At 43.8% G+C, this 24727-nt stretch overlaps 1 protein-coding gene across 16 annotated transcripts in view; it reads right to left on the bottom strand.

Moving 5' to 3' along the window:
- LOC134864301 (nuclear factor 1 X-type-like) overlaps window positions 1–24727 on the bottom strand; it is a 104565-nt gene that overhangs the window by 5856 nt on the left and 73982 nt on the right. For 4 of the 16 annotated variants that reach the window (XM_063883160.1, XM_063883162.1, XM_063883164.1 and 1 more), the window contains 10 exons: window positions 17318–17380; window positions 16933–17007; window positions 16490–16613; window positions 15823–15858; window positions 15346–15473; window positions 14132–14206; window positions 9645–9773; window positions 6177–6346; window positions 4557–4701; window positions 2235–2323 (listed from right to left, as the gene is read on the bottom strand). In XM_063883160.1, coding sequence (XP_063739230.1) covers window positions 2235–2323; window positions 4557–4701; window positions 6177–6346; window positions 9645–9773; window positions 14132–14206; window positions 15346–15473; window positions 15823–15858; window positions 16490–16613; window positions 16933–17007; window positions 17318–17380 — 1034 coding nt within the window. The remainder of the gene's footprint in view (window positions 1–2234; window positions 2324–4556; window positions 4702–6176; window positions 6347–9644; window positions 9774–14131; window positions 14207–15345; window positions 15474–15822; window positions 15859–16489; window positions 16614–16932; window positions 17008–17317; window positions 17381–24727) is intronic. The other 12 variants (XM_063883163.1, XM_063883166.1, XM_063883161.1 and 9 more) reach the window with 12 other exon arrangements.

The raw sequence follows: 24727 nt of genomic DNA, 5'->3' as shown, positions 1-24727 counted from the left end.
CTAGCAAAACCCAGAGAGAGTTTTAACCCCCCCACTTCAACCTCCGTCTATCCTCCACCACCTCTGCCTCCCATGATTCTTTGGTGTTTGTAGATAACTCCTCCTCCTGGCTCCGACTTCCCTTAACCCCCTTCTCTTTTCCTCTCCCTCTCTCACCCTGGCTCTCCCAGTGTAATCCTTGGCAGCGGAAAGTGACCCCCTCTCTCTAACCCCCCCTTCAAGTCCAAGTTCAACTGCCTATGACATCATGTCTGGTTGCTGCGGGCAACCAGACAGCCGGGACGTGACTGTGGAGTGCAGCGAGCTTCGACGAACTCCCTCTTGCTTTTTTCCCTCCGTTTCTCTCTGTCCCTCCTACTTTTTTCATACATGTCCCCCTATCCCGCTCTCTCCTCCTGCATGGCTAGGGTCTCACCACCAGAGAGCTCCTCAGACCAGCTTTTCTCTGCTCCTTGTCCCGACAGCAATGGGAAGACTCTCTCCCTCTGTCTCGGCTAGTTGGCCAGAGGACGGCGAGGCGGGTTGGCAGGGCTGTCGTCTGCACCTCTCCATATGCCAGAGAACAGCAGGATAGGCAGAGACCTCTGTTTCTCACTCTGGCTAGGTTATTACTGACCTACTAGGCTCAGCTTACTGGGAGCAGTTGATATCAGTGCCGAGGTTCTCGCTGTGCGTGCCGTATACCCAGCAGAAATGTTCAAAGTGGACATTTTTCAATGTTTGATAAGCAATAGCGGGGGATAATAAGCGCTGGGAACAGATGTAAGCTGTTGTTAAAGCCCTGTTGTTTTTTAGGGGAGAAAACGAGGGGCATGAGTTTTGGCACAGAGTTGAAGTGTATGTGAGTGTGAGCATACGCGCTCACACTCATTTGGATGGTGTTTGGATGTCCCCTTGGTGCCAGGTCTACATCTGTGTGAGAGTGGTGCAGGTGGGGATCTCGAAAAGGGTAGAGGGAGCAGCAGGAGGAGAAAGAGAAACAGAGGGAGTGTGGGCTGCTGATGCATGAGTGGAGGGAGGGAGGGAGGGGTGAGGGCGAGCAGAGCTGTGCCGAAGAGGAATGCAGATTGTTTCCATGTGTGGGGAGGACAGGAGAGCCGAGTTGGCTGCAGGCAGGTGCGGTTAGCCCCTAATGAGAAAAGTTGTGTTGGTGATGGAGGAGGCCCAAGACACTGCAGCCCAGTGGCAGAGCGCAGCCAAAGCTGAAACCACAATGTAGTTCACTACTGGCCTCACACGCTGCACTAATACACACTGTGGGGCCGGGTAGAGATAAATCAACACGGCTGGAGCTGAAACTAACTGGCACTGCTTTCGTTCTCTGTGGGGAAACTACTGCGGTACACACACTGTAAACCCCAGCTGAAACTAAAGGCCTTGATACATGGGCAACACTTTGTGTCAATGTAGGTGACAAGTTTGCAAACAATTGATATATTGTCAATGCGATATAATTGCCCCCCCTTGACCACAATAATATTCCCCTGCAGGTATTACATTATTAAAACAGAATTATGTGTGGAGTAGAATGTAAACTGTAACTATTTCATGGAAGTTTTAAAGCTGAATTTTACTTGTGTAAACAACAGGTTTACGGTTTATACTTGATCTTGGAAACAGTTTGACAAAACAATCACAACCCAAGGTCCGCTTGCAAACGTTTTCTAGAGCTTTAACCATTTCCTTTAAGGTTTGAGTTTGCTCAGTTATAATGGACATGATTCTGTGGACATGCACCCCTTAAATCTCTCTTTATAACAGCTGTAGCTTATGTCCACTGATCCATCTCCATTCAAAACTGAGCTAATTCACTCCACTGATGTGTGATGTGGTTAAAGCTGTGAAAATAAAGCTTGAGTGAACCTTGCTGATTGTTTTGCCAATATAAGAACCAGATTTAGTAAAATAATGAAGGCGACATTTATGATGAATCGTGGTGACAAACTGTTGATCAACACTGGTTCCATGGGATGAATCAGTGCGTGTAGCAGGTTGCAAATGCAGAGCCATTGTCTGAGTACTGCCTCTGTTTCACAGCCTTCGCTCTGAATGACATGCCTGTCCCGTTCAACCCGAAGATGCCTTCAGTTACGGAGCACTGTAATGTATCATCTACGTGGAGTGTCACGCTTGCAGCAAAAGGGATGAAAAAGACATAAAACAGGGGAGGAGGAGGGAGGGAGAGGAAGGAGGATGGGTGGATGTTAATTAAATGAGGGAGGTTGGCGGGGTACCTGAGTCTGCTGGGGGATATTCAGAAAGTTGTCCCGTGTTCCGATGCCGACAAACCGGTTGGGAGCTGTGGAGCCTGGCGTGGAGTATGCTATAAACAGAGAGAAAGTGTGTACATGCTTTTTACACACACACATACACACTGAGCTCATAGTTTGATGCTCTGATCATTTTCTGTCTATATATTTAAAAAAATATATCAATACTATGACTACAATTCACTGTCAAAAGAATTACTGGGAAAAGACAGTAAGGGTCAGGAATACTGATGCCCTATTATTCAAATAGAAGATTTATTCATTTTGTGGGCAGGTTTGTTGTTATTTTCATTCACTCAAGGATTGAATATGTGGTTAACAAGGGGATGTAGAGTCTGAAATGATTAGCACTGATATAAAGTAGCTATTTCCCCCAAATATGGCTGTGCTGTTTGTTACAGACACTCCTCAGCAGCCCCTGGCCTCAGGAACGAGCCTCTGTGATCATAGAAACCACTGAGCGCTCACTATGGACATAATAATAGGGGGACCGATGGAGGAACTGTATTCATCCCCAGTGGTAACCAATGCTCCATTTACGTTTGATAACTTAAGAGGAGCACCTTTTATACAAAGTGACACCATTCAGGGATGCCACAGGATCAAATTTAGGGCAGTTGTGCTCACTGGACTCCAACGTGGGGGCCGAGTAGAACTTTTTCTGTGCATGACTTGATTCAGGTCGAGGGGATGGGGATGTGTGGGGGTGACAGTGACAGGGCTGGAATCTGATGCATGAATGAGAGTGTACCATATGCATGTGTTTGTGTGTGGGTGTGCTTTTTTTTTACGTTAATTACGATAGCTTGATAATCAGACAAAATTAGAGGGGGTAAAAAAAAAATAATACAGTGATAACAGTCACCGGAATGAGAAAAGAGACGAAGAGTAGGATATTTATTTATATAATGTTCATATAAATAAATAATAAAGTGACACGTTAATCTCAGAGAGTTGGAAGGAGGGGAGGAAAGGTTGATAGGACAGGAAGAGGAGAAAAAAAAGTCAAAACAAAAGGAGGAGAAGGTGCCCCGGTTGCTCCGTCCAGTGCCCCCTCTTGGTGTGCCTCTCCCGTGGCCCGACTCGCGCACCGCACCTGTCTGGGTGGAACCAACCAAAGCCTCACCGCTCCCTGATGACACTCCTCTCCCGCTCCCCCACTATAGCACTAATTAGACAGGTTTGATTAGATCTTATCATTCATGTTTAGAGAGATTGGGTTGTTCTTGTTAATACTGTGATTTCCATGTTTTTGTTGTTCTCAATTTTTAATTGTTGTGAGATTTGTGTGAAAGAGGCGAGGGGATTGGGTGGGTAAAGTGGGGCATGATGTTTTTTTTTGGAGTCCACGCCAACTGCCCTAATTTTGTTCCTTTAAAAAGAAAAAAGAGAGAAATAAAGGAAAAAAAGAAACAAAGAAAGGAGGATATGAGAGTATATCAAATAAAGAAAAGAAGAAGGCAAAAAAGAAATGAGAGAAGGGGGCAGATTGTATTGCCGCTGTCACGGACAGACATGCAAAGTCTGCATTGATCAAAGGCTTGCGTCTACAGAGGCAACGTGCACTGGGCCCTGCTCTGCCCCCCCCCCAAAAAAAACTACTAAACACATCAAAAAGAAGGGAGAGAGACTACACTGCCTCTTGTGGTGCTTGCAGGAAACCGAACACCAGAGAAGGAAAAGAGAATAAAAAGATGTTGAGGAAAGAGAAAGAAGATGAGGTGGTTTGCAAAGACAAAGAGAGAAATGAAGACTGAACTTCAGAGTAAGAGTTACAGAAGAGCTTGAAAGAGGATCTCTGGTTTGGCAAAGGCGTGGCTTCTGCCTCGACAGAATTTGATCTCGCTAGTACAGTACAGTAGAGTAAAGTACAGTACAATGGCGTACAGTATATAAGGTAAATGATGAAATAGGAGTGAGGCTCCTGGGGCTGCTGAGCGTTTGACTGAACATACTGCAACCTTCGCAGGAAGCAGAGGATCACCTATGAAAAATTGCACAGTAGCTATTATGAAAGTCCCAGACTTGTGCTTTGAGTAGTTGCACACTTACAAAGAAAGTGCCCGATGTAGCTTCACTGCATTACTGGGACTTCTATGAGAGCTACATTTGTTCTAATCTAACAAACTTGATGTAGTATTGCTTAAATCGGAGTACAAATTGGCTTCCAGATAACAGCTAACCTTCTACTGGAGTCTAAAATTGGTTCGGACTGGCCTCCGTGTCTGTGGGGAGACTGGGGCAGTAATGGGGGACTGTTGAGGAGTAGGAGTGGGGGTGACTTACACGGAGATGCGGGTGAGCTGAGTCCGCCGTCATTGGGCGTGATGATTTTAGAGTCGGGCATGGGGAGGGGCACAGGGCGTGCCACCGGGGGTGGCGGGGGCAGCAGGAAGGAGCCCGGCATTTTGCTCTGGCCACCTCCATTAGGCTGCAGACGGACCATACAGACAGGGTGAGCATGACACACCCCGAGAATATACAGTGCACAGGGAGCCAGACACACACACAACATAAATCACACACTCAAGTCTCATGTATAGATATAATAGATTGAAGCCAACAGTATTCTCAGGTACACAAACTAAACCACACACTGCTGCACACACTCAGGGACAAAAGAGATCAACAAACTCACACATTGTTTTAAATAAAAAAACAAAAATATTAAGACAGTCTGGCCAAAAATAGTGAAGTCAATAAGATGTGAAAAGGTGATGAACATTGTCAACACACGAGGGGAAAAAAGAAATGGAGCTGTCTGTGAGGAAAGTTATAGTGCAATGTAAGAACAATAAAAAAGAAAGGCGTATCAACAAAGAAAAAAGGGTGTCTGTGCACTGTGTAGGGGTATGTGCAATTCAGCAGTTAAACAGTGTCTTTGGTGTGTGAAGTAATGAGAATAAAGAATAATAGGACATGAAGTGTCGTGCTTGGTATGTGGTTTCAAAGTTGCTCAGAAGGCCACGTTTACAGCAGAGGTTTACAGTAATACCAGCACCCTGAACCTCATTACAATGTGTCCAAACATTTCCCAAATGTCTTTAAATGGCGTTAAGACGGTAAGGTGTATACGGCGCCTGTGTTTGGACACTCTTTCAGCAGGTGAATTGGGACTGGGGTTTTCATATGGGTAACCCCTGGACTTTAAAGCATTTAAAGAGTAAAGGAGGATCCCTTACTGGCTGCGGGTCAATGACGGCTTGTTAAATGGTTTAATGAGTATTGGAATACACCAGGAGTGTTAAATGTCTGTTTCAGTTTCCTTCTACAGAGACCTAGTCCATACAATACTAATCTAGATGTGTCTACACATCCTCTACCAGTCTCTCTTGATATTGTAGCTTTGGTTTCCTTCAGTAAATCCACTCCCAGTCTGGCACGGCCATACTTGCCCTATGAGCTTTTTCCCAATTTGCTTCCTTCCTCAAACTGAACATAACTGACAGGCAAGATCTTCTCCTACCTCACTTTTGCGGTAGGTGTTGCATGATGCAGTGCAATGAACCTATCATAACTCAAATGCGGTTTGGCTGCTTCCAACTTAGTTTTCCAAAGATAGTTTTTTTTCTTTTGTTTAATCACTTCTAGCTGCCTCCTCATGTTGACAGATTTGCCCGAAAACCATTTTCCTTTTTCCTGGTGAACTTGCTTCACATAATAAAGATTGATCTATTCTCTCGGAGTAGGATCCAATGACCTTGTTGCACTAGCTCACAAATAAGATGATAAATGAAGGGGAAGTAATACTGTATATATTTATGATGCAGAGGATTTCTTGTTAGCTTTTTTGATGTGTCTTCTTCAGTTAATATCACAAAAATTAACTGACTAAAAAATGTACTTTTGCACTGCAGACCATCCCACGATCCCCTCACCCCCATTTGCTGAACATAGAGCACCTACCTGAGCGCTGGGCTGTCCTGTGCCATCGGTGCATACGAACTGCACAAACTCCTTAAGCGGGTCCTGGTGGTGATGGTAGCGTATGGTGGGGTGGGTGAAGTAAGGGCTGGACTGCTGGATGATAGAAGAGGAAGGGAAGTGCAGAGCTGAGGCTGAGGCACGGGGACTCCCTGAGGACAAAAGGGGATAGGAAACAGGAAAGGAAAGGAGGAAGAGGAACGTGAGGAGAAGATAGACAAGAGACCCAAAGTGGGAAAATACAATGAGGCTCAGGTCATTCTATTGTTTTACTACTGAAACACAGAACAGATGTTAAGCATACATAACACTCAACACATTATGATATTACATTTACATGCACACCTATGACAGTATATAAGACAAGCATATGTTTTTACTAAGCACAGGCACAGCTGGCATCAAAGACCAGGTTGCCCCTTCTGCCTATGATTGTCATAACACAGAAAATAGCTGTGACATTCTCTTGTGGTTAACTGACTGAAGCTGCTCCGGCTTACAAATGATGGACATTATCCCTGGCTATTGGAAAACATCTGGTCCCATTCATTTTATAAATCAGCCCACTAGATTTCTCTGTACCTCCGGTAAGCCTGGCATTAGGACACACACACACACACACACACACACACACACACACACACACACACACACACACACACACACACACACACACACACACACACACACACACACAGTCACGCAGTCACATACACGCTAAAGTGTGTTAAAGTATTTTCTGCCTTCTGCTTCCTCTTCATTTCTCTCTCAAACACACACACACACACACACACACACACACACACACACACACACACACACACACACACACACACACACACACACACACACACACACACACACAAATCACTGGGGTATTCAGAACCACACACACTGGGTTTTTCCACTTTTGTTTTATTGCTTGTCGGTGATGTGTAATCAATCAGCAGCATATCCTTGCTGTGCGGTTCTGCCCAGCAGTTTGAAGCTTGGGAGAGAATCTCCCCTCCGCTCCCAACCGACCACAAAACGCCTCTCGGAGACATTAGTCAGCCAGCCAGCCAACCACACACACACACACACACACACACACACACACACACACACACACACACACACACACACACACACACACACACACACACACACACACACACACACACACACACACACACACACACACACACACACACACACACACACTCGTACACAAACTAGCCTTCGCTGTCTGTCTTGTCTGCCGAGATTCTATGGCTTTGGCAATTTGGCACACCAAACTAAAGAGGCAAGCTGCTAGGTGAGGGGAGCCTGGCAAACAAGCATCTGTGATTATGTCTGTCACCTACTATCTCTTGTGTATACTGTACTCACAAAGTATGCAAGTGTCTATTTGTCCAAACTTTCTGCGTTTTGGTGTATTGGTGTTCCCATCTTGTTGTGTGTGCATGTAAATCTGTATCTTAGTTTTATTGTAGTCTGTCCATCTGTATGAATGTGTTGTCAGTTGCATCTTTCCTGTGTCTTTGTCTGTATATTGGTGTGAGTGTAATCACTGATACAATGGCGGACTCTCCAGACTACTATAATCAGACAACAGTCAATCTGGCAGCTCTCCACGTCAGTCCGGAGCCAAAAACAGGACATAAACCATCCAGTCCTTACCCCTGAACAGCCACACTCACTAGACCTATACAACAAGAGCTAACAGCTCCAGTCCATGATCACTAACTGCTTCTTCCCCCTCTCTATCTACCCACATTTCTCTTTTCATCACTCTCCTTCCCTCCCTCCCATCATCCTCCAGTCTCTTTATAGAACCAAGGCCTCCGAGGGACATTCCATTTGGATGGCAGCCATTTTAGCACAGAGTCCTCAACAAGAGTGTACATTTACACATACACACATGTGTATATCTGTGTACGTGCCCAAATGCAGCCATACACAATTTCTAAAATCTGTCTCATTACAGCCTCTCTATTACATGAAAACCTCTTAGCCAACAATCTACATACACACACGGTGTGGAGGTTGTGAGAAGTTAGTCAGGCAACAAAGAAACCTGAGCCAGTCCCTCACACCTCTTCAACTCACTCACTAAACAGAGGAGGACATTTTAGAAATGAATTTAAACGCAACATTTAATGTGGTGTTTCTACATTTTCCAGAGGCAATAGGACTGCTCTGTGCAGACAAACAACATGGATTAATGGTGCGAGATCCTGCCTACTCTGTTTTTTCTAAATATACTTTGGGGAGCTCTGCGAGTAAAATTCAATACATCTCAACATGGAGGGCAATGAGTCCAAATGACCTTTACATAGTAGGTCTGGTTTGGATGCGGACCAACTAATTCCTTTGAGAAGAAAATGGAGCCAGAGGGAGAGAGAAGCACATATTTATTCCTTTGAAAGTGAGACCAGCCTACTGGGTCTTGTTGGCAAACTCGACATCCAGGAGACTTGGGGAATTCTCAAAGACGGAGAAACCATGTCGCTTATCCTACAGGCCTGAAAAGCTCTTATGAGGACAACTTAGCGTTAGTCCCTCTCATGACACAAAACCTCGGAAACATTGGAGGATTCTTTAAAGAATTCCAACCACTACAGTCTACTGTAAAACAGCGTAATCTCTGTTACTTATTTCTTTTAAATATGTAATTGCTCTACACTCTCAGTAGAATCTGAACAAACAACCTACCAACCACATTCTTTGAAATAACAAAAACACCAAAGCAATATTGCATCTAAAACATACAAAACACACTCATACACACATAAGCACACACAGAAAACAATTTGACATATAATAGAGAGTTTTTGAATTCCATTTCAAATTGTGCCATCATAATGTTCTTCTTTGTCTTGCAGATGTTATGACCATGAAAGATATTTCACAAGTTGTTGATCTTGTGACATTAACTCTTACTTCTAACTATTAAGTGTGCGGATAGCTGAACTCGGTAAGTTAACACACCCAGTCAGATTCATTAAATGAGAATAAACAGAGTTAAAGTGAACATAAACAGTACAATGGATGCATGAAGCAGTAAGATTGGAGCCAAATCAGTCACAAAGGCAATCGATGCAGCAATGGTACCATGCAATGACAATATTAAAACACAAAGGCATTAGAGATGATGGTAAAACATGGATGGATGGAGAGAGGCTGAAAGAGAGAGAGAAATATATGCCAAGCCATGGTGATAACAGTAACTCTGAACAGGTGAAACTCTTCGGGCATTTTGCTACTCAGCAGTTGCAAATGTAGGGCTTTTATTTTCTTTTTGTACCTTTAGGAATTTCATTTTCACGCACACGATCGTAGAATTCATTTTGTTTTGATTTGCAAATGTAGCATTCTTGGTTCACGTTTGACACTCCCTTTCCTTCTCTCTCTTTTTCAGGTTATAAATGGGGAATTGGGTTGTTGGGTTCATGGCAGGGCTCTCACCTGGTCTCACTCCTGCCAGCACAGGCAGCGGGTGGTGTGTGAACGCCATGCGGGGGGACCTCGTCTGGGAAGTCAGGGCGTTGAAATCAAACTTCCCCGGCTTCTTAAGTGAACCAGGCGAGGACAGTCCTGGCGAAAAAAAAAATGGGATCAACAAAAAAAGTGGGGGGGGGAGGGAGGAAAAGAGAGAGGTGGTTTTAATCAACAAAATGTTGCTTCTTTAATTGGCTTAACTAAAAAAAAGAAAAAAATCTATTTGATTATTAGAGATGGGGACTTGAACAATCATGGTCTCTGAATTAGATTGTTTAATTTCTTCATTGGTTGATGGCAGTGCTTCCTGTCCTTTTGGCAGTTGGCCATTCACTTCAGTAAGTTTCAATGAGTCAATCAGAGGACTCTCCGTCACTAATAGATGTACTGTAAGATTCCCAACTCCCAACTTTATAGTCCTAAAATAAGGGATGAGCAATATTTCATATCCTAAGTGACATGCATATCCTTAAAGGAAAAAGTGGGTAAAAGAGCAAAAGCCAATCTGATACTGGTCCAAAGCCCACTTGTAGCTATATTAACCTCGACTGTGCCCCTGTATGTTTTTTCTGTCTCATCTCTTCTTTCAGTTTCTCTCTCTCTTGTCAGGTGCCAACTCCAGGCTTTCTCTGAGTATGAGCACGGCCACTGTACAGCCACAGTCAGCTAGTTGTGGTCTGGCTTCAGTGAAGCTCACAGGCTGGATGCACGAGAAGAAGGCTTCATTCAGAAATAGCACACACTGTACAGTATGGACACGGCAGCTGCTGAGTGTGAAAGACAAGCAGACGGACAGAGAGAGGAGACAGAGGGAGGGAGAGAGAGAGAGAGAGAGAGAGAGAGAGAGAGAGAGAGAGAGAGAGAGAGAGAGAGAGAGAGAGAGAGAGAGGAAGAGAGAGGCGAGAAGAACGTGGGAGACACGAAAATATGCGAGGGAGCAAGGGAGCGAGGGAGCAAAGCAGAACCTGTGAAAAATGCAGCAGCGTCTTGTTTTTCAATGCGTTGCTCTGACGACATGTATGAAATTGGAATGTCATAAGATGTTAAATATGGTTATTATCTCTCGCTCACACACACACTCACACACTCAACGTCTGAACACACGGAAGCACAAGCATGTGTCCAATCACAAAAAACAAAGACCCTTACAACACAGCCACATTTAACTGATGAAACAACATACACATTTATTTCCTGCTAAGTTTTGCTCTAATCTTCCTAACAAGTGAGTGATGTGCTAATATTATTTTCTGTATAACTTTTTTTAGACTGTTGTTTTGTAGTCTATTTCTGTGGCCCCCTCCGCATCAAACAAGGCATTAAATATGATTCCTCCTCACTTCTCCAGCTGGAGACGTGTGAAAGTCTATGGGAGTGTGGGGGCGTGTAAAACCTTCCCTCCCTGTGTGAAAGAGTTAAGTCTCAAGCAGGTGGGAGTGAATATGTGTGAACCATTTATGTCTTTAGCAGACATATATTTCTTCTCCCCCCCACTGTAGCGGGAGTCTGGGGGCGTATTGTACTGTCAGACAGATTCCAAGCATGAAGACAACCCCGATCCCACTTCTGACACCAATAGTTAGCAGTGATTGCAATGACACTGTCACACTGGTGGGAGAAAACTGGAAATAAGAGCAGTCTACAGAGACTTAAACAAGGAAAGGCACTGCAGGGGAGAGTATTGGAAAATACATATTTGGAAGAAAGTTTAAAAAAACAGAACCTTGTAGATTAAACAGTCATGGTCTCAGAAAGGTAGTTATTTGCTTTTATCTTGGTAGTAAAAAGTGAGTCTCAAGTATAGAAATTAGAGCCAGGAAGCACAGAGAAGATCAGATGAAGATTGACATCTGCATATATAGGACGCTGTAGCACCATCACTATCACCAAGGGAATGGGAAAGACATTATTTTCGGGGCTTCAGAGACTATGCAATGGTCTGATCTGGGTTTATGTGTGTGTGTTTTGTGTGTGTGGATGTGCCACAACTGCATATTTCCTCTCCTGGCAAGCCTCAGTATTTCACTGGCAACCAATCAAGCGCTCCCATGATGACCCTTCTGTCTCTTTGCACTAACAGGCCTGCCACCAGATGCGCCTCTGAAGCACACACAGAAACACACACATACGCACACGGTTGAAAAAGACAGGAGATAGTGGTTTAAACAAGTGGAGGAAAGTGAGGGAATTCTCCTCTCTCCAGTGATTTAAAGCACATATGTACGTCCAGCCGTATTCTCTACGGGCCTGTAACATTTAACTCAAAGCATAGAGAAAGCCCCCCACCACCACAAGTCTCTTGTGTCTCAGGAAAATTTCCCAATCATTTGGAACTAATGTAAAATCCTGGTTGTTTCGTTGGTCTCCCCTAACCTCCCCCACCCCTACTCGAGCCCCTGTGGAGCAGATGTCTCCAGCATCCTCACAGATCCCAAGGCTACACACACACAGAAACACCATCTGGGACCATGCTTCAGCTGTGCTAGTGTATGCATCTGTGTGGGCTGTGTGATATGTGTGCAAAAATCTGTCCTGTGTATTTCTCAATGTAACCGTGTTTGTGTGATATACATGTATAAATGCGACTTCGTACGTCTGTGTGTATTACTGGATGTGTTTATTCTGTTGGTTATGGAGGGAGTCAGTTGGGGTGGATGGTGCTGTTGACAGACCGGGATGCACACCTGTGTGCAAGCAGGGTTTTCTGGGTTTATTTCGACCCTTGCTTTGTTGTGCGTGTGTGCGTGTGTGCATGCGTGCGTGCGTGCGTTCGTTTGTGTGTTTTTGCTTACTTGTTTACATACTCCCCACCTGGACAGATATTCCCAGATGAGCTGTGCCTGTGGCAGGTGGTATCCTTTGGAAAATCGGATACACACCGTACCAAATCCAAATTCTCTACTCGCTATTTGTGCTCTCCCATAACTGCATCTCTCCTTTTTCCCTTGGTTCCTTTTGTGTGTATTAGTTTTCACTTGCTACTGTTGAAAAAAACAACTATTTGCAAACACACACAAAATAAAAAGAATGATTAAAAAAAAAAACAGCTGATGATTACTAAAGCTTTTGGCTTCCATATTTTTCACTTGGATTACGCAAATTAATTGGGTAAAGGGTCCAGATTTGCATGCAATTCCTCACCTCTATTTGCCAAAGTCATTAGGAGGTGTACACGGCTGTGTGTGGTGCACTTTGTAGAGTAAAGGGGGTGGTACACATACACAGAGAGGAGGAGAGAGAGGATGAGAGACAGGAAAAAGATGTGAGGTGAGGCTCTGGTGCGCTAAGGCGTGCAGCAGCCTCTGTTGTGGCTCTGATGAGCAGCCTCTTAATTACATTTACAGCTAAGTGGAGCGGGAGCAGGAGAGCAGCCGCTGAGGCTCGAGCGAGAGTAGACGGGGCAAACCTAACCAGGGCTTTTGGCTCCTCTAGTTCACATCCTGATAACTCTTCTCTCTCATTAGCTATCACCGTTTGAGTACTCTAAAATCTTCTCCTCTCCTCTCTTCCCTCTCTCACCTCCCACTTGCCTGCTCTCAGTTTCTCTCTCCTCCTTCTCTCCTGACATGTTTTCTCCCTCCCCAAGGTCCCTCCTGCTGTACACGTTTTCAATTAGACAGAAGGGAGACAGGGATGGAGGGTAGAAGGGAGAGCTAGTGAGCAGGAGGAAGGGTTTTACACCTCTGATCCACAGACGGTAAGCGTCTTAATGAGGGATTTGAAGCGAGGGAGGGATGGCACGGCAGAGGGATAGAGGCAAGGCAGGCACCTGAACACCTGCAGGGGTGGCGAGCATGATAAGAATGTGTTTCATTGGTGAACGTCTGCACATAAGGGAGGGTTGTAAGTGTGTCGGTCATGTTTGTGGGGAGCCTCTGTTCAGTATCTGTTGTGAATGTGTGTGTGTGTGTGGGGGGGGGGGGGGTCTGTAGGTGTTTCAGTGAGTCACTGTGCATGTGAGGCAGAATGGGCACGGCATGCAAATGTGCCTGCTGGTGTTGTCACTGTTATCCTGGTGACATCTGTCAATCATATGCCACTGGGAAGAATGACATGACTTCAGAGAGATAAAGCCGGGGAGCTCAGGTGATCTAAGAGCTCATGTTTCACACAGAAAGTAAATCCTGAACAGGATAATCCTCGACAATTCTACTAATGTATTTCATTTGGCCAAATTCAATTTTGATTATTAGCAATGAAATTCATCTGACAGCTAAACTCAAATTATGAAAATCCAATTTTTGGACACACTACCACAGACACCACATAACATTTAAACACACACACATACCTGGCACACATATGCACGATCAGCATACATCATACTGTATACATATGTACATAATGTGTTATATACATTGTATTGTATAATACACGCATACACAGAGGAATGACTGAGCTACATTAAGGCTGATAAATAGCAAATATATGAGTGTAATCAATGTTGTTCTAACCATGGTAAGGAAACTGCACGCCATCGTTTTCATGTTTTATCTTCCTCTCCTGCACACTCGCCAAATGGTGCTGCACTGAAAGTGGAAAAGGGTATTGTTAACAATGAAAAGAGAGAAAGAGAGAGAGACAGACAGAGAGAGATAGAAAGGGGGAGAGTTAAAACTAAGCATCAGGTAAACTGTATGTGGGATTATGGCTTTAGGTTGAGGATGAGTACAAATATGAAGCCTTGGGGATTTGGGAGTGAGGAAGTGAACTTGAAAGAGTTTTTACTCAGAGTTATTGGGCTGTTGGGAAGATGAGGTAAGAGAGGGTAACGTCCAGAGCTGATTCACAGAGGAAGCGGTTACTGCCAAAACAACATAAACGCCAACATAATGCCTTACTACAGGCAGCTGTTCCATCCTTGATGCATCTTGGCATTTATATCCCCGGTGTCTGGAGCTATTTGGTGGATATACTGTATATAATAACACCAAGCACAATTTATCCATGATGATTTCAATGTTCTAGTGTTACGGTGACTGTGTTGAAACCATTGTGACCAAAAAATAGCTCAGACTAATTTTAAGCCCATTTACTCAAAATGAAGGAGACTATTCAATCCGTGTAAAATACCCACACCACATTCTGAAGGTGATGACTGTGTAAGAATTGAATTGCGAAATAAATATTTTTCTTGACAAGACCTAAACCTGGCCTTTTCATCTTTATCCTGGCAGGTATTTATCTGACCTTAATTTAGGCTGAGACAATCCCAGAAAAGCACAAGACTTAAAACATTATTTCAAGTCAACATGATTTTTATGCCCAAATATATGGCAGGGTATTAGATGTTTAAACCAGGGTTAGTGAAGTGTGCTTTATATTGCTAGATACTGTGACCAACATACTCTGGTTAATCTTGGTTTTCAACACTCCTCATGTTTATTTTTCTTAAGAAAATATCATTTGGGTATTAACATCTGTTGCTGTTCCTCAAAGGTGTGGAATAATCAGAATGAGGTAGAGGTTTATAGGGATGTTCAGGGATGTGATATTCACCACATTGAAGGCATGTGATTGTGATAGGGAGTGTGAAAAAGAGACAAAGCCAGAGGGAGGCATCTCTTCGTATTTTGGTGTTGGTGGGATGTGGGTCAGGCAGGAGTGATACAAAGTGTCAGGAAGCTTGTTTAGTGGTTGACAGGTGAGGGGTGGGATGGGGCAGTACCTGCATCCATGTCGTTGGGCCACGCACTAGACTGGGAGGAGCTGGCAGCAGGCGAGCGGCCAGGGTAGAAAACATCATCTGTGGGGCTCTCCAGCTCACTGTCGTCTAATGACTTCCTCTTGGTGGAGCTGTGAAAGAGAGGGGGGAGGATAACATGATTAAAAAATATATACATAAAAGGCGGTAGATGTATGGATCAAGGATTAAATTCCCTGCCGACCTGAACATTTTAAAGTAATTATACAAACAAACAATTTAACATGTAAAGAAGCTTGACATCTTAGTGGAAACAAAATAATATCCTGAAGTCTTGGAGCACAATAGACAAAGCACAAGAAATGTCAAACTAGAAATGAAAAAGGAGGAAACGGAAATAATAGTTAGAAGGCAAAGCCACACAGTAAGACTCTCTTAGTGTGTGTGTTGTTCTGTGCGTGTGTCTCATTAGGTTGTGTCTTTGTAAGTGTTTATAACTACCTCCGTGGAAGGTTTGCGTACAACTCCACCTCAGACCTAAAGTGACAGCAGATGACCAAGGTAAGAAGAGAGAAAGAGACAATTTAGGAAAGAAAACAAATGAGGAAATAGTGGAAAGAGCCATCACATTCATACAGAGGAGAGCAGCTAAAAGGGAGACACACATGCCCGCACACACACACACACACACACACACACACACACACACACACACACACACACACACACACACACACACACACACACACACACACACACACACACACACACACACACACACACACACACACACACATATATAGGAAGAAGTTCAGGACAGATTCCAAGACTGGGAATGAACTGTAGTACTTTAAGCCATTTTTTTAATCAAGAAACCTCAATGAAATGGTGTTCTTTACTTGCCAGTAAAGTCATCCTTGCGACACAAAACGATACACTGTTGGCAGATATTACTGTGATTTCACACCTTCCTCCAGTTTGCCCTTAGCTTCACAGCAAATCACATACCAAGGTAGCACTGCTACTGCCACATGGTGGCTTCACCCACAAAAGACCCTACTAATGGCGGACAGCTGGACAGCTATTACAACTGACAATGGTATTTCATGAGACTGAAACACTCGTAGAATACTGTTGTCTGTGTGTAATCATAGTCAGGACTGTGTACCTAGTGGAAGGAGGGGAGGTGAGGGAGCGTCGCCCCAGAGCCACCGGGTTGATGTTGTAGTAGCTGGGACTGCTGTCCAGGTCAGCCAGAGAGAAGTTAGGACCTGACGCCGTGGCAACAGGTGCTGGTGGAGAAAAATATAAGAACAAGGGAGGGAGAAAGGGGAAAAAGGAAGAATGGGTTAATAAAATGTGTTTCATCTGGTATATACTGGAACATAATTATCTTTAGAGTTACAGAGAATTATGTCTCAGTAGTTCACACACTTAAGAGGCAGATTGTATCGGGTTCCTTTAGTTTAAAAAATATTATCAATATGGGTCTGTTTGGTGGCGGTTTCTATTCCTAACCAGGAGACAAAATATCTTTAAGACACAAATTATAGTGGGGATACTGTAATTGTTTTGCTGTCGCCTCTCTCTCTTTGCAGCGGTTTTACTTACTCTGTGACACTCTGACCAGCTCTGCAACGTTCCACACCCCTGAAGTGACAAAGCAGTCCTGGAAACTCAGGTGCCCTGAAAAGAAAAGGTTCAGATCAGATCTTCAAAAAGCATTCGGAGAAACACTATATTACACATTCATGGGAGTGTGTTTCAAACAAACAATCAAAAAAAAGAAATGAGAAGAAAAGCCTGAAAATCACATCCCTTTGAGAGGGCGACCATCTGCAACTATGTTTGTGGATCAACATCTGTGCGAGTGTGATTGCTAATTCGATCCATAATTGGAATATGTTAAGACTGATAAGCATGATGGAATCAATTCTAGTATGCTGATTTGACAGTGTTTGGACATGGATTTGTGTGCATGTGTGCGTGTGCCTACCATTGGGCGGTGGTTTGATGTCTGTGTCCCCCTGTTGGCTGGAACTGTCTGATTGTCCGGATTCTGCACAGAAACACAGGGAGGGGAGAGAAGAGAAAGACAAAAGGTTAGGATCTGGTTTGTATGCAAACATTTTTTATCAAAAACATACTGGTAAGCGTACAATATCTTGGTGAATCGTAGCTATAAATACGTATCCATGCTGCCAAGAGTTAGATATTAGAGATGTGAAAGGGAGTAAGAGGAACTTGCAGTATGTGATGATTATGGTATACATCTTGAGAGTGTGTGTTTGTGTGTGTGTGTGTGTGTGTGTGTGTGTGTGTGTGTGTGTGTGTGTGTGTGTGTGTGTGTGTGTGTGTGTGTATGCGTTTATGTGTGAATTCACACTTTTCTTGTGCGACAGTCTTGTATCTAAGAATGTTACCTTCTGTCTCCCTCTGTCCCTCCCGACTTGAGGTGCAATGATTTATAGTGTGCTGCTATGCCATTTAGTATCTCTCCCCGCAATCATATTCCTCACCCTAATCCCATTTAATACCTTCTTGCTGGTAGGGATTTAGTCTGCATAAACAGAGCACCTTGCACATACACACATATGAACACACACCCACACAACTCTCTCTCTCTCTCAAGCTGTTTCTTTCTTTAATTTATGTTTCATACTTTAATACATGTTGTAATTCTTCAATGGACACACACACACACACACACACACACACACACACACACACACACACACACACACACAACACACACACACACACACACACACAAATACACAAACACAGACTATTTGGAGATGGTCGACCATGCCAGCCTGAGTATGTTTTTTAAGCTGAGGCCAAACTTTTCCTCTTGGGATCAAATGACAGCAGAGCAACACAAATACAAGCACACATTCGCATCTGCACAAACACACACCTGTTATGACTGGTTCACTTAAGCACCTACATGTGCAGACACAAACATGCCAAGTGTTGGCAACAAAGAGCCCCAATTAGACCTGGAGGAGCTGCAGGCTGAAATAAGACAGTGCAAGATGAGGTTTTGTAACTTGAGAAAAGTTGGTCTAAAGACAGCGCATTCTTGTCCGGGCTGTGAGAAAGAAATGTCCTTTATATGTGTGACCACGTGTCTGAGTTGGTGGAAAAGACTGAACCCCATTCCCAAGACTGTTATGGTGTGGTATTGGCCATTCATTCAGGCCTAGCTAGGATGTAGTTAGCTAGCAAGTTAGCTAAAGGAGGTGTTTATCTGCAGGCTGTAGGTGATAACAGAGCACACAAACTCCTGCCAGCAGCACTTGCCTTGCAGCCACACTAAGCCACAGATTACTGAGCAGAAACAATAACAGACCTGTCTCGCTGCCTACGAAGCACTGCTTATCCACAGTGAGAGGCGAGACAGACGAGAGCGAGAATGAAAGAAAGACAGAAAGAAAGAGCACATAAATGAAAGAGAGCTTCTTTTCCCCTCTCTTCTCATGCAGAATCTCTCGCTCTTCACTGTCTCTCGCTGGCTGGGTGTAATCCTGGCAGCCATCTTAGAGCTTGGCAGCCATCTTAGCATTGGCGGTAGCGCCACATTCCAGCTAACTGACGGCACTCACTCCAAACATACGAGGCTGCGCCCCCGACACGCACCCACACACTTTCAAACACACACACTCATACGTGGACAAACATTGAGGTACACACTCAAGAGTAAACATATATGATGGCCAAAAAAAGCTGTTGAAAAACACAACCTGACTTCACTGGACTTTTTGCCGTCGTGTAGTATTTCACTTCAGGGCTTGACAATATTGTCAACACTCTATTTCTCACACCATACATGCATTGGCTAGATACACAGTCACCTTACTGTATGTACAGTATGCTTGATAGATAACTGATAGTCATATGCGTAAGTTGCAGGGTATGCTTTGCTGCCACAAACCCATAGCAAGGCTTCAAGGAAAAGTACTATCACAGACGGAAGTTCAAGGTACAAATAACACAAGTAAAGTCGCCAAAGAGACTCATAAAGGCTGCCTGTATCATATTTGATTACTCTTTTAACACATCTACAATGACAATGCTTCAAGACTTTCCTAATGTTCTGCACCTGTGATTGTGGATGATTACTTAGGTCTGATTGCTTCTGTCTACTAACAAACCAATGCAGCAGATCATTATTTAATTTGAGATTATTTTAAGTACTGTTACACAATCAGTGTATTGTTTTTTCAATGCAAGCCAATGGCATTAAGATGAAATTGTGGCAGTTGATACCCAGTTGTCTATGTTTTGAATGTTATGCGACATAAAGGGGACAAAACTGTTGTTGACAGAACAAGTTCAGGCCTTCTTACATGAGCAGATTGACACCATGGAGAAGCATGTAATCAACACCATGGAACCGCTTTCTTACTGCTATCCTTACGATACCATGAGCTACTATACTACCTTGGAATCATATTCTGTATATCTTACCAAGTGACAAAGAACAATCATTGTTCAATGTGCACATATCACGTTTTGGAAAATCCCAACACTTGGAAATCCTGCCCTTCAAATGTCTTACATAGCGTATTGTTGGCCTGTCATGACCCCGACATGTTCTGCTTTTGCAGAGGTGTGAAAAACCAAAGAGTGAAAACTGAGGCTCCTGGTAGATAAGAGAGTGTCAGGAAGATATGTGCATTAGCAGTGACACTGATAGCTGTACTAAATGTCACCCTGAGGCCTCCACTGGTCAAACCACGTCAACTCTAAGAGCATGTAATACAGAAGGATTCAAGTTATTGGTTTACAGCACAACTCCTGTTTTTTCTTTTCCTTTTCATTCAGAAAGAAGTTTTCATAAAGTATTTGGTACCCAGGGGTAGAGACATTACACTCTTTCAGAGCTCAAGTCTCAAGTCTCAAGTGTCAAGTCTCGAGAAGATGACCTTACTATATACTGGAGCGCCTTACAGTTCTGCCTCCATTTCTCTGAGCTCAGGCTCAACTAACACTGTACTTACAACTTACTGCTACATCATCAGTGAAAATCAGTACTGCTGTGAAGTCCAACAGAGCATCATAGAGCTGGTTGGGGAAGGCAGGAGGACAGGGGGAGAGGGAGGTAAGACGGAGGAGGTCTGGTTGCTGGTTATCACAGCTCTGCCAGCTGTAGCCTACAACAGCAGCCTCAGCCCCCTTTCCCCCCTCCCCAGCCTCCTAACCACACATCCAGCCCCTTATCTTCGCACCACAGCCCCCCAAAGCCCTCCCTTCAGCAACCCAATCATAGTCCTGCCGTCCCTGCAGGATGCCCCTCCACCTCCACCGCCGGCTACCCCATCTCTAACCTCAAACCTTTCAGTCTACCCTGCAGGCCGATCACACCAGTGAATTAAAACACAACTGACAGATAAAAACACAATGTTTGACCTGATGTAAATACACTCACAAGAAGCACATGCACATAGGTCTGTGATTAACTCTTAATAACAAAGAAACTGAATCACCACATGTAAGCTTTTTTCATGAAAAGCTTTGGTTCTTTGGGTCCTATTTGGTGTATATGTGATTTTGACCTGTTTAACCTGGATTTACATTAAGCCACAGTAACACTTTACACTGGATTTCCAAATATTGACTCTGCATGGCTCAGTATACGAGCCAATATTAATTTAAAAGTTAGGGCAAAAGGATGCCCCAGCCATGAGCAAAGACAGGGCTTTTCAAAGCACCTAAGTAACATTATTATTCAAGTCCGATTTTAACATTTAAACACAATTCACTAAATATCAATTTTGCCCTTAATATCTGTGAAATTGTCAAACAATCTGCAAGGGAGGGAAATAATTCTGAATTTAAAGTAAATACAAGATTTATATCTTGTTCTCTAATGTAGAGCCAAAGTAAATGAATGGCTGGTGGAGAGTGTAGGATCCAGTTACACTGGAGTTGAAAAGATTGGGATCGCTTTGGTAGGAGCTGGCAGACGAAACCTGCTGATAGATCTAAAAATGTAGCAAGGAATATGTTTGCTAACGTATTAGCCCTTTGGCACATGGTAAGTTGATATGTGAAGTCTTGCTGTGGTGAGTTGGAGTCTGCTTTACTAACTGTGCTAGTTCTTTGTGGCTGTAGCTTCATGACGGCTGCTGTCATTGGTTGCTGATTACAGAAATTCCCTGCAGGCTCCAGGGCAAATCATCATGACCCTCACCATAATCAACATAACCCGCCACCATGGCTTTGACATACAGTGCTATACCCCCCACTGTGGTTGCTCTCTCCGCCTTGTAATCTCTTCACATCTCTTTATCCGACACATATTTCTGTGGCTTTTCCTTTGCATCAATTCAATCTGTGCGGCTTTTCTCCTCATCAACATTATTGTGTGTATGTGTCACTCTCCTCTTGTCTTCCTCAACTGACATAAGTTATCATTCCCGTTCCTTTGTGGTTATTTGCTTGCCTCCGGGTTCCGAAAAAACAAACAGATTTTTTACCTTGTCTATCAAATGCACTATCCATCGACTGGTTGTGGGTTGGTTTTTGGCCCTGTGACCTGTTAGACTGTGCTGTTGACCGATTGGTGACAGGGGTCAGACAGAGTTGCCAGTCTGTCACTTCTCGTGGCGAGCAGACAGTCAGCAGAGCAAAGTAGTAAAGTAAAGCTCAGCTGAGAAAGGAGCCCGGATTAAAACACATTTAAACAAGCCCTAAAACAACCATGCTCTCTACAGTAACCAATGGAAATTCCCCAAGAGTGGAATTGTTCGAGCTGCTGATCACAAACATGGTATAAAACCAGAGTAAAAGTCAAGGTCAAAAATGAAAAGTGGCACACCATTGTTAGACAGATGCATAAACAGTTCTGGTCATTTGTGTGTCTGTGCAGTACAAGCATGCACACTCCTAACACAAACATACCAACCAACAAGTGAGCTGATGTAGCCACATGAAACCAGCGTGTGCCCATATGTGCGTGCATGTATGTGTGTAACTACATGTATATGCACAAGCTGTTGGTTCACAGAGATTTCCCTCCTTGTTGGAACAAATGTCAACTCGGCTCTCCCCCTCTCCTCTCTTCTCCTCCCCAAAACACAGGATAACGCGGTACAGCCTCCCAATTGGGTTTCGCTTAAGAGGTTTATCGGTATGTTGCTAAACATTCTGACCTTTTTTTAATCCTTAATGCGCTTAAAATGTTCCAAACCCTCCTAATCCCCCTGGCTATCCCACACAGATGTTCACTCAGCTCTTTTATTGGACGTTATTTCATTATTTGTTTATTTATATATATATATTTCTTTCAGTTTATTTCTTTAATTATTTAAGTGTGTGTCATATGAGGGTATATTTCTGTTTCAGTGTTAAGAAGTCTTTATCATTGCTACTGTTAAGCGTGTATGTGTATGTATGTGTGTGTGCGTGTGTGTGTGTGTGTGTGAGAGATGCTTTTGTCCAAATCATTTTTTGATCCACATGTCGTGAACCAAAATGTCACCTTGACCTTTTTTGTCAAATGTTTACTTGTTTGGAAACAAACACTCTTAAGGAGTCACACTAATTATAAAAATGTTAGCAGAAACTGAAAAAATCTAGAGTGACATTGGGTATTATTTGTATAAAAAAGACACATTTGAAACTATTAATGTGGCAATTAGTTAATGCACAAATGTTTGTATGTACGTATGGATGTACAAAGAAATGCATGTGTGTCTGTGTGTATTTGTGTTTGTGTCCCTGCATCACTGTGCCACTGTGCCAGGCAGGCTGTGTGTTGAGGTGGCAGAGTAGGGCTCTGTGAGTGTGCGTGTGTGTGTGTGTGTGTGTGTGTGTGTGTGTGTGTGCGCGTGTGTGTGTGTGTGTGTGTGTTTGTGTGTGTGTGTGTGTGTGGAGAGCAGGTGTGCCTGGCCGCCCTGCGCAGCTTGCTGCCCATCTGTGCTCCCGTCTGTGTGCCGCCTGCGCCCACGCTCTGCCAACAGCACCACACCACGGCAAGAAGACCCAGGAGAGAGGGATGCTGAGACGAGGGGAGGGATGGAAAGAAAAGCGAGAGATCGAGGGGAGGAGGAGAGGAGAGGAGTGAGGGGGAAGGATGAAGGGAGGAGCAGTGAGAGGAGGGAGAGGGGGATTACAAGGCTGGGAGCATGAGGATAGGAAAGGGAGCAAAAGAAAGTAGAAAAGGAGTGGAGGGGGGTTTGGGTCTAAAGAGTATGCATGGACTCGCAGGGAATGGGTTTGGTGGGTGATAGAGTGGAGGTTTTTTGGGAAGGGGGTTAGTGGCTGGCTAGATGCCCATACATACCCCCCTCCTTCATTATCCCCTTCATTCCTTCCCGTTGTTCCTCCCTCCCTTCATTCATCCTCTTATCCTCACCCCACCATCACCTCTTGGCTCCATCAGTGCAGATTACTGTGGACCTGTGTGACACTGCTGCACAGTGTTCTGTTATGCTTCCCATCACCAGGGTTTGGACCCTGCATTGGAATGAATGGATTTCCTAAAAATGGGTTCCTCAATGTTCCTCAAGACACGTTTTTACAAAGATATTGGCTTTGTAAAGTTACCAGGGTATTCCCAAGCTGCTACAATGTAAGCTAGGCTAATTATTAGGTTGTAAACCCAGAGGTAGAATCCCCAAAACGGGGTAGATTATATTAAATTAGCCGACCAATGGCCTATAAAAATCAATTTTGGAAAATACCAAGAGTGAGAGCATGGAAACCCAAGGTATACCAATTACCCCAATTCTGAATCTTCATTACCGTATGTTGCAGAAAATGGCAAATTACAGCAATTCTACATTTTTATAAAGGGTTTAAAAGTAAACTAATAAGTTTGCATATCAACGGTGAAATTATTCAATTGTGGCATCTAAAGTAAACCCAAATGCTTACTACTTCGAGGGGTGTAAAATGACAATTAAAGATGTACAGAATGTGCCAATCTACTATTATGTGTGTGCCAAAAAAAGCCTGATATATTTATTTTATTATTTTGTTAGCTAAAAACACTTAGTAGGGCAATGGTAGCGTTTGAGATACAGGCAATCCTGTAAACTTCCCATTTGGTTACCGTGATCCTTGCTATGCAAAACGGTAACCGAGGTCCCCAACAGAATTCTAATTCATAATTAATATTTATATTCGAGTCTAAACGGACGCTGGGAATTGGAGTCATGCTGACAAGACTTGCTTTTGGACAGACGCTCAAAGTCCTGAAGGACCGCTAGGGCTCAAAGAGCAAAGATTCCACTTAAACAGACACATACTGTAAGACCAACAGCCGCACACACACACACACACACACACACACACACACACACACACACACACACACACACACACACACACACACACACACACACACACACACACACACACACACACACACACACACACACATATTGGTGTCACA

This window comes from Eleginops maclovinus, chromosome 5 (assembly GCF_036324505.1).
Source record: "Eleginops maclovinus isolate JMC-PN-2008 ecotype Puerto Natales chromosome 5, JC_Emac_rtc_rv5, whole genome shotgun sequence".
NCBI classification, from domain to species: Eukaryota; Metazoa; Chordata; class Actinopteri; order Perciformes; family Eleginopidae; genus Eleginops; species Eleginops maclovinus.
The sequence above is the reverse complement of the archived record's forward strand: the minus strand, read 5'-3'. Positions and strand labels throughout refer to the sequence as shown.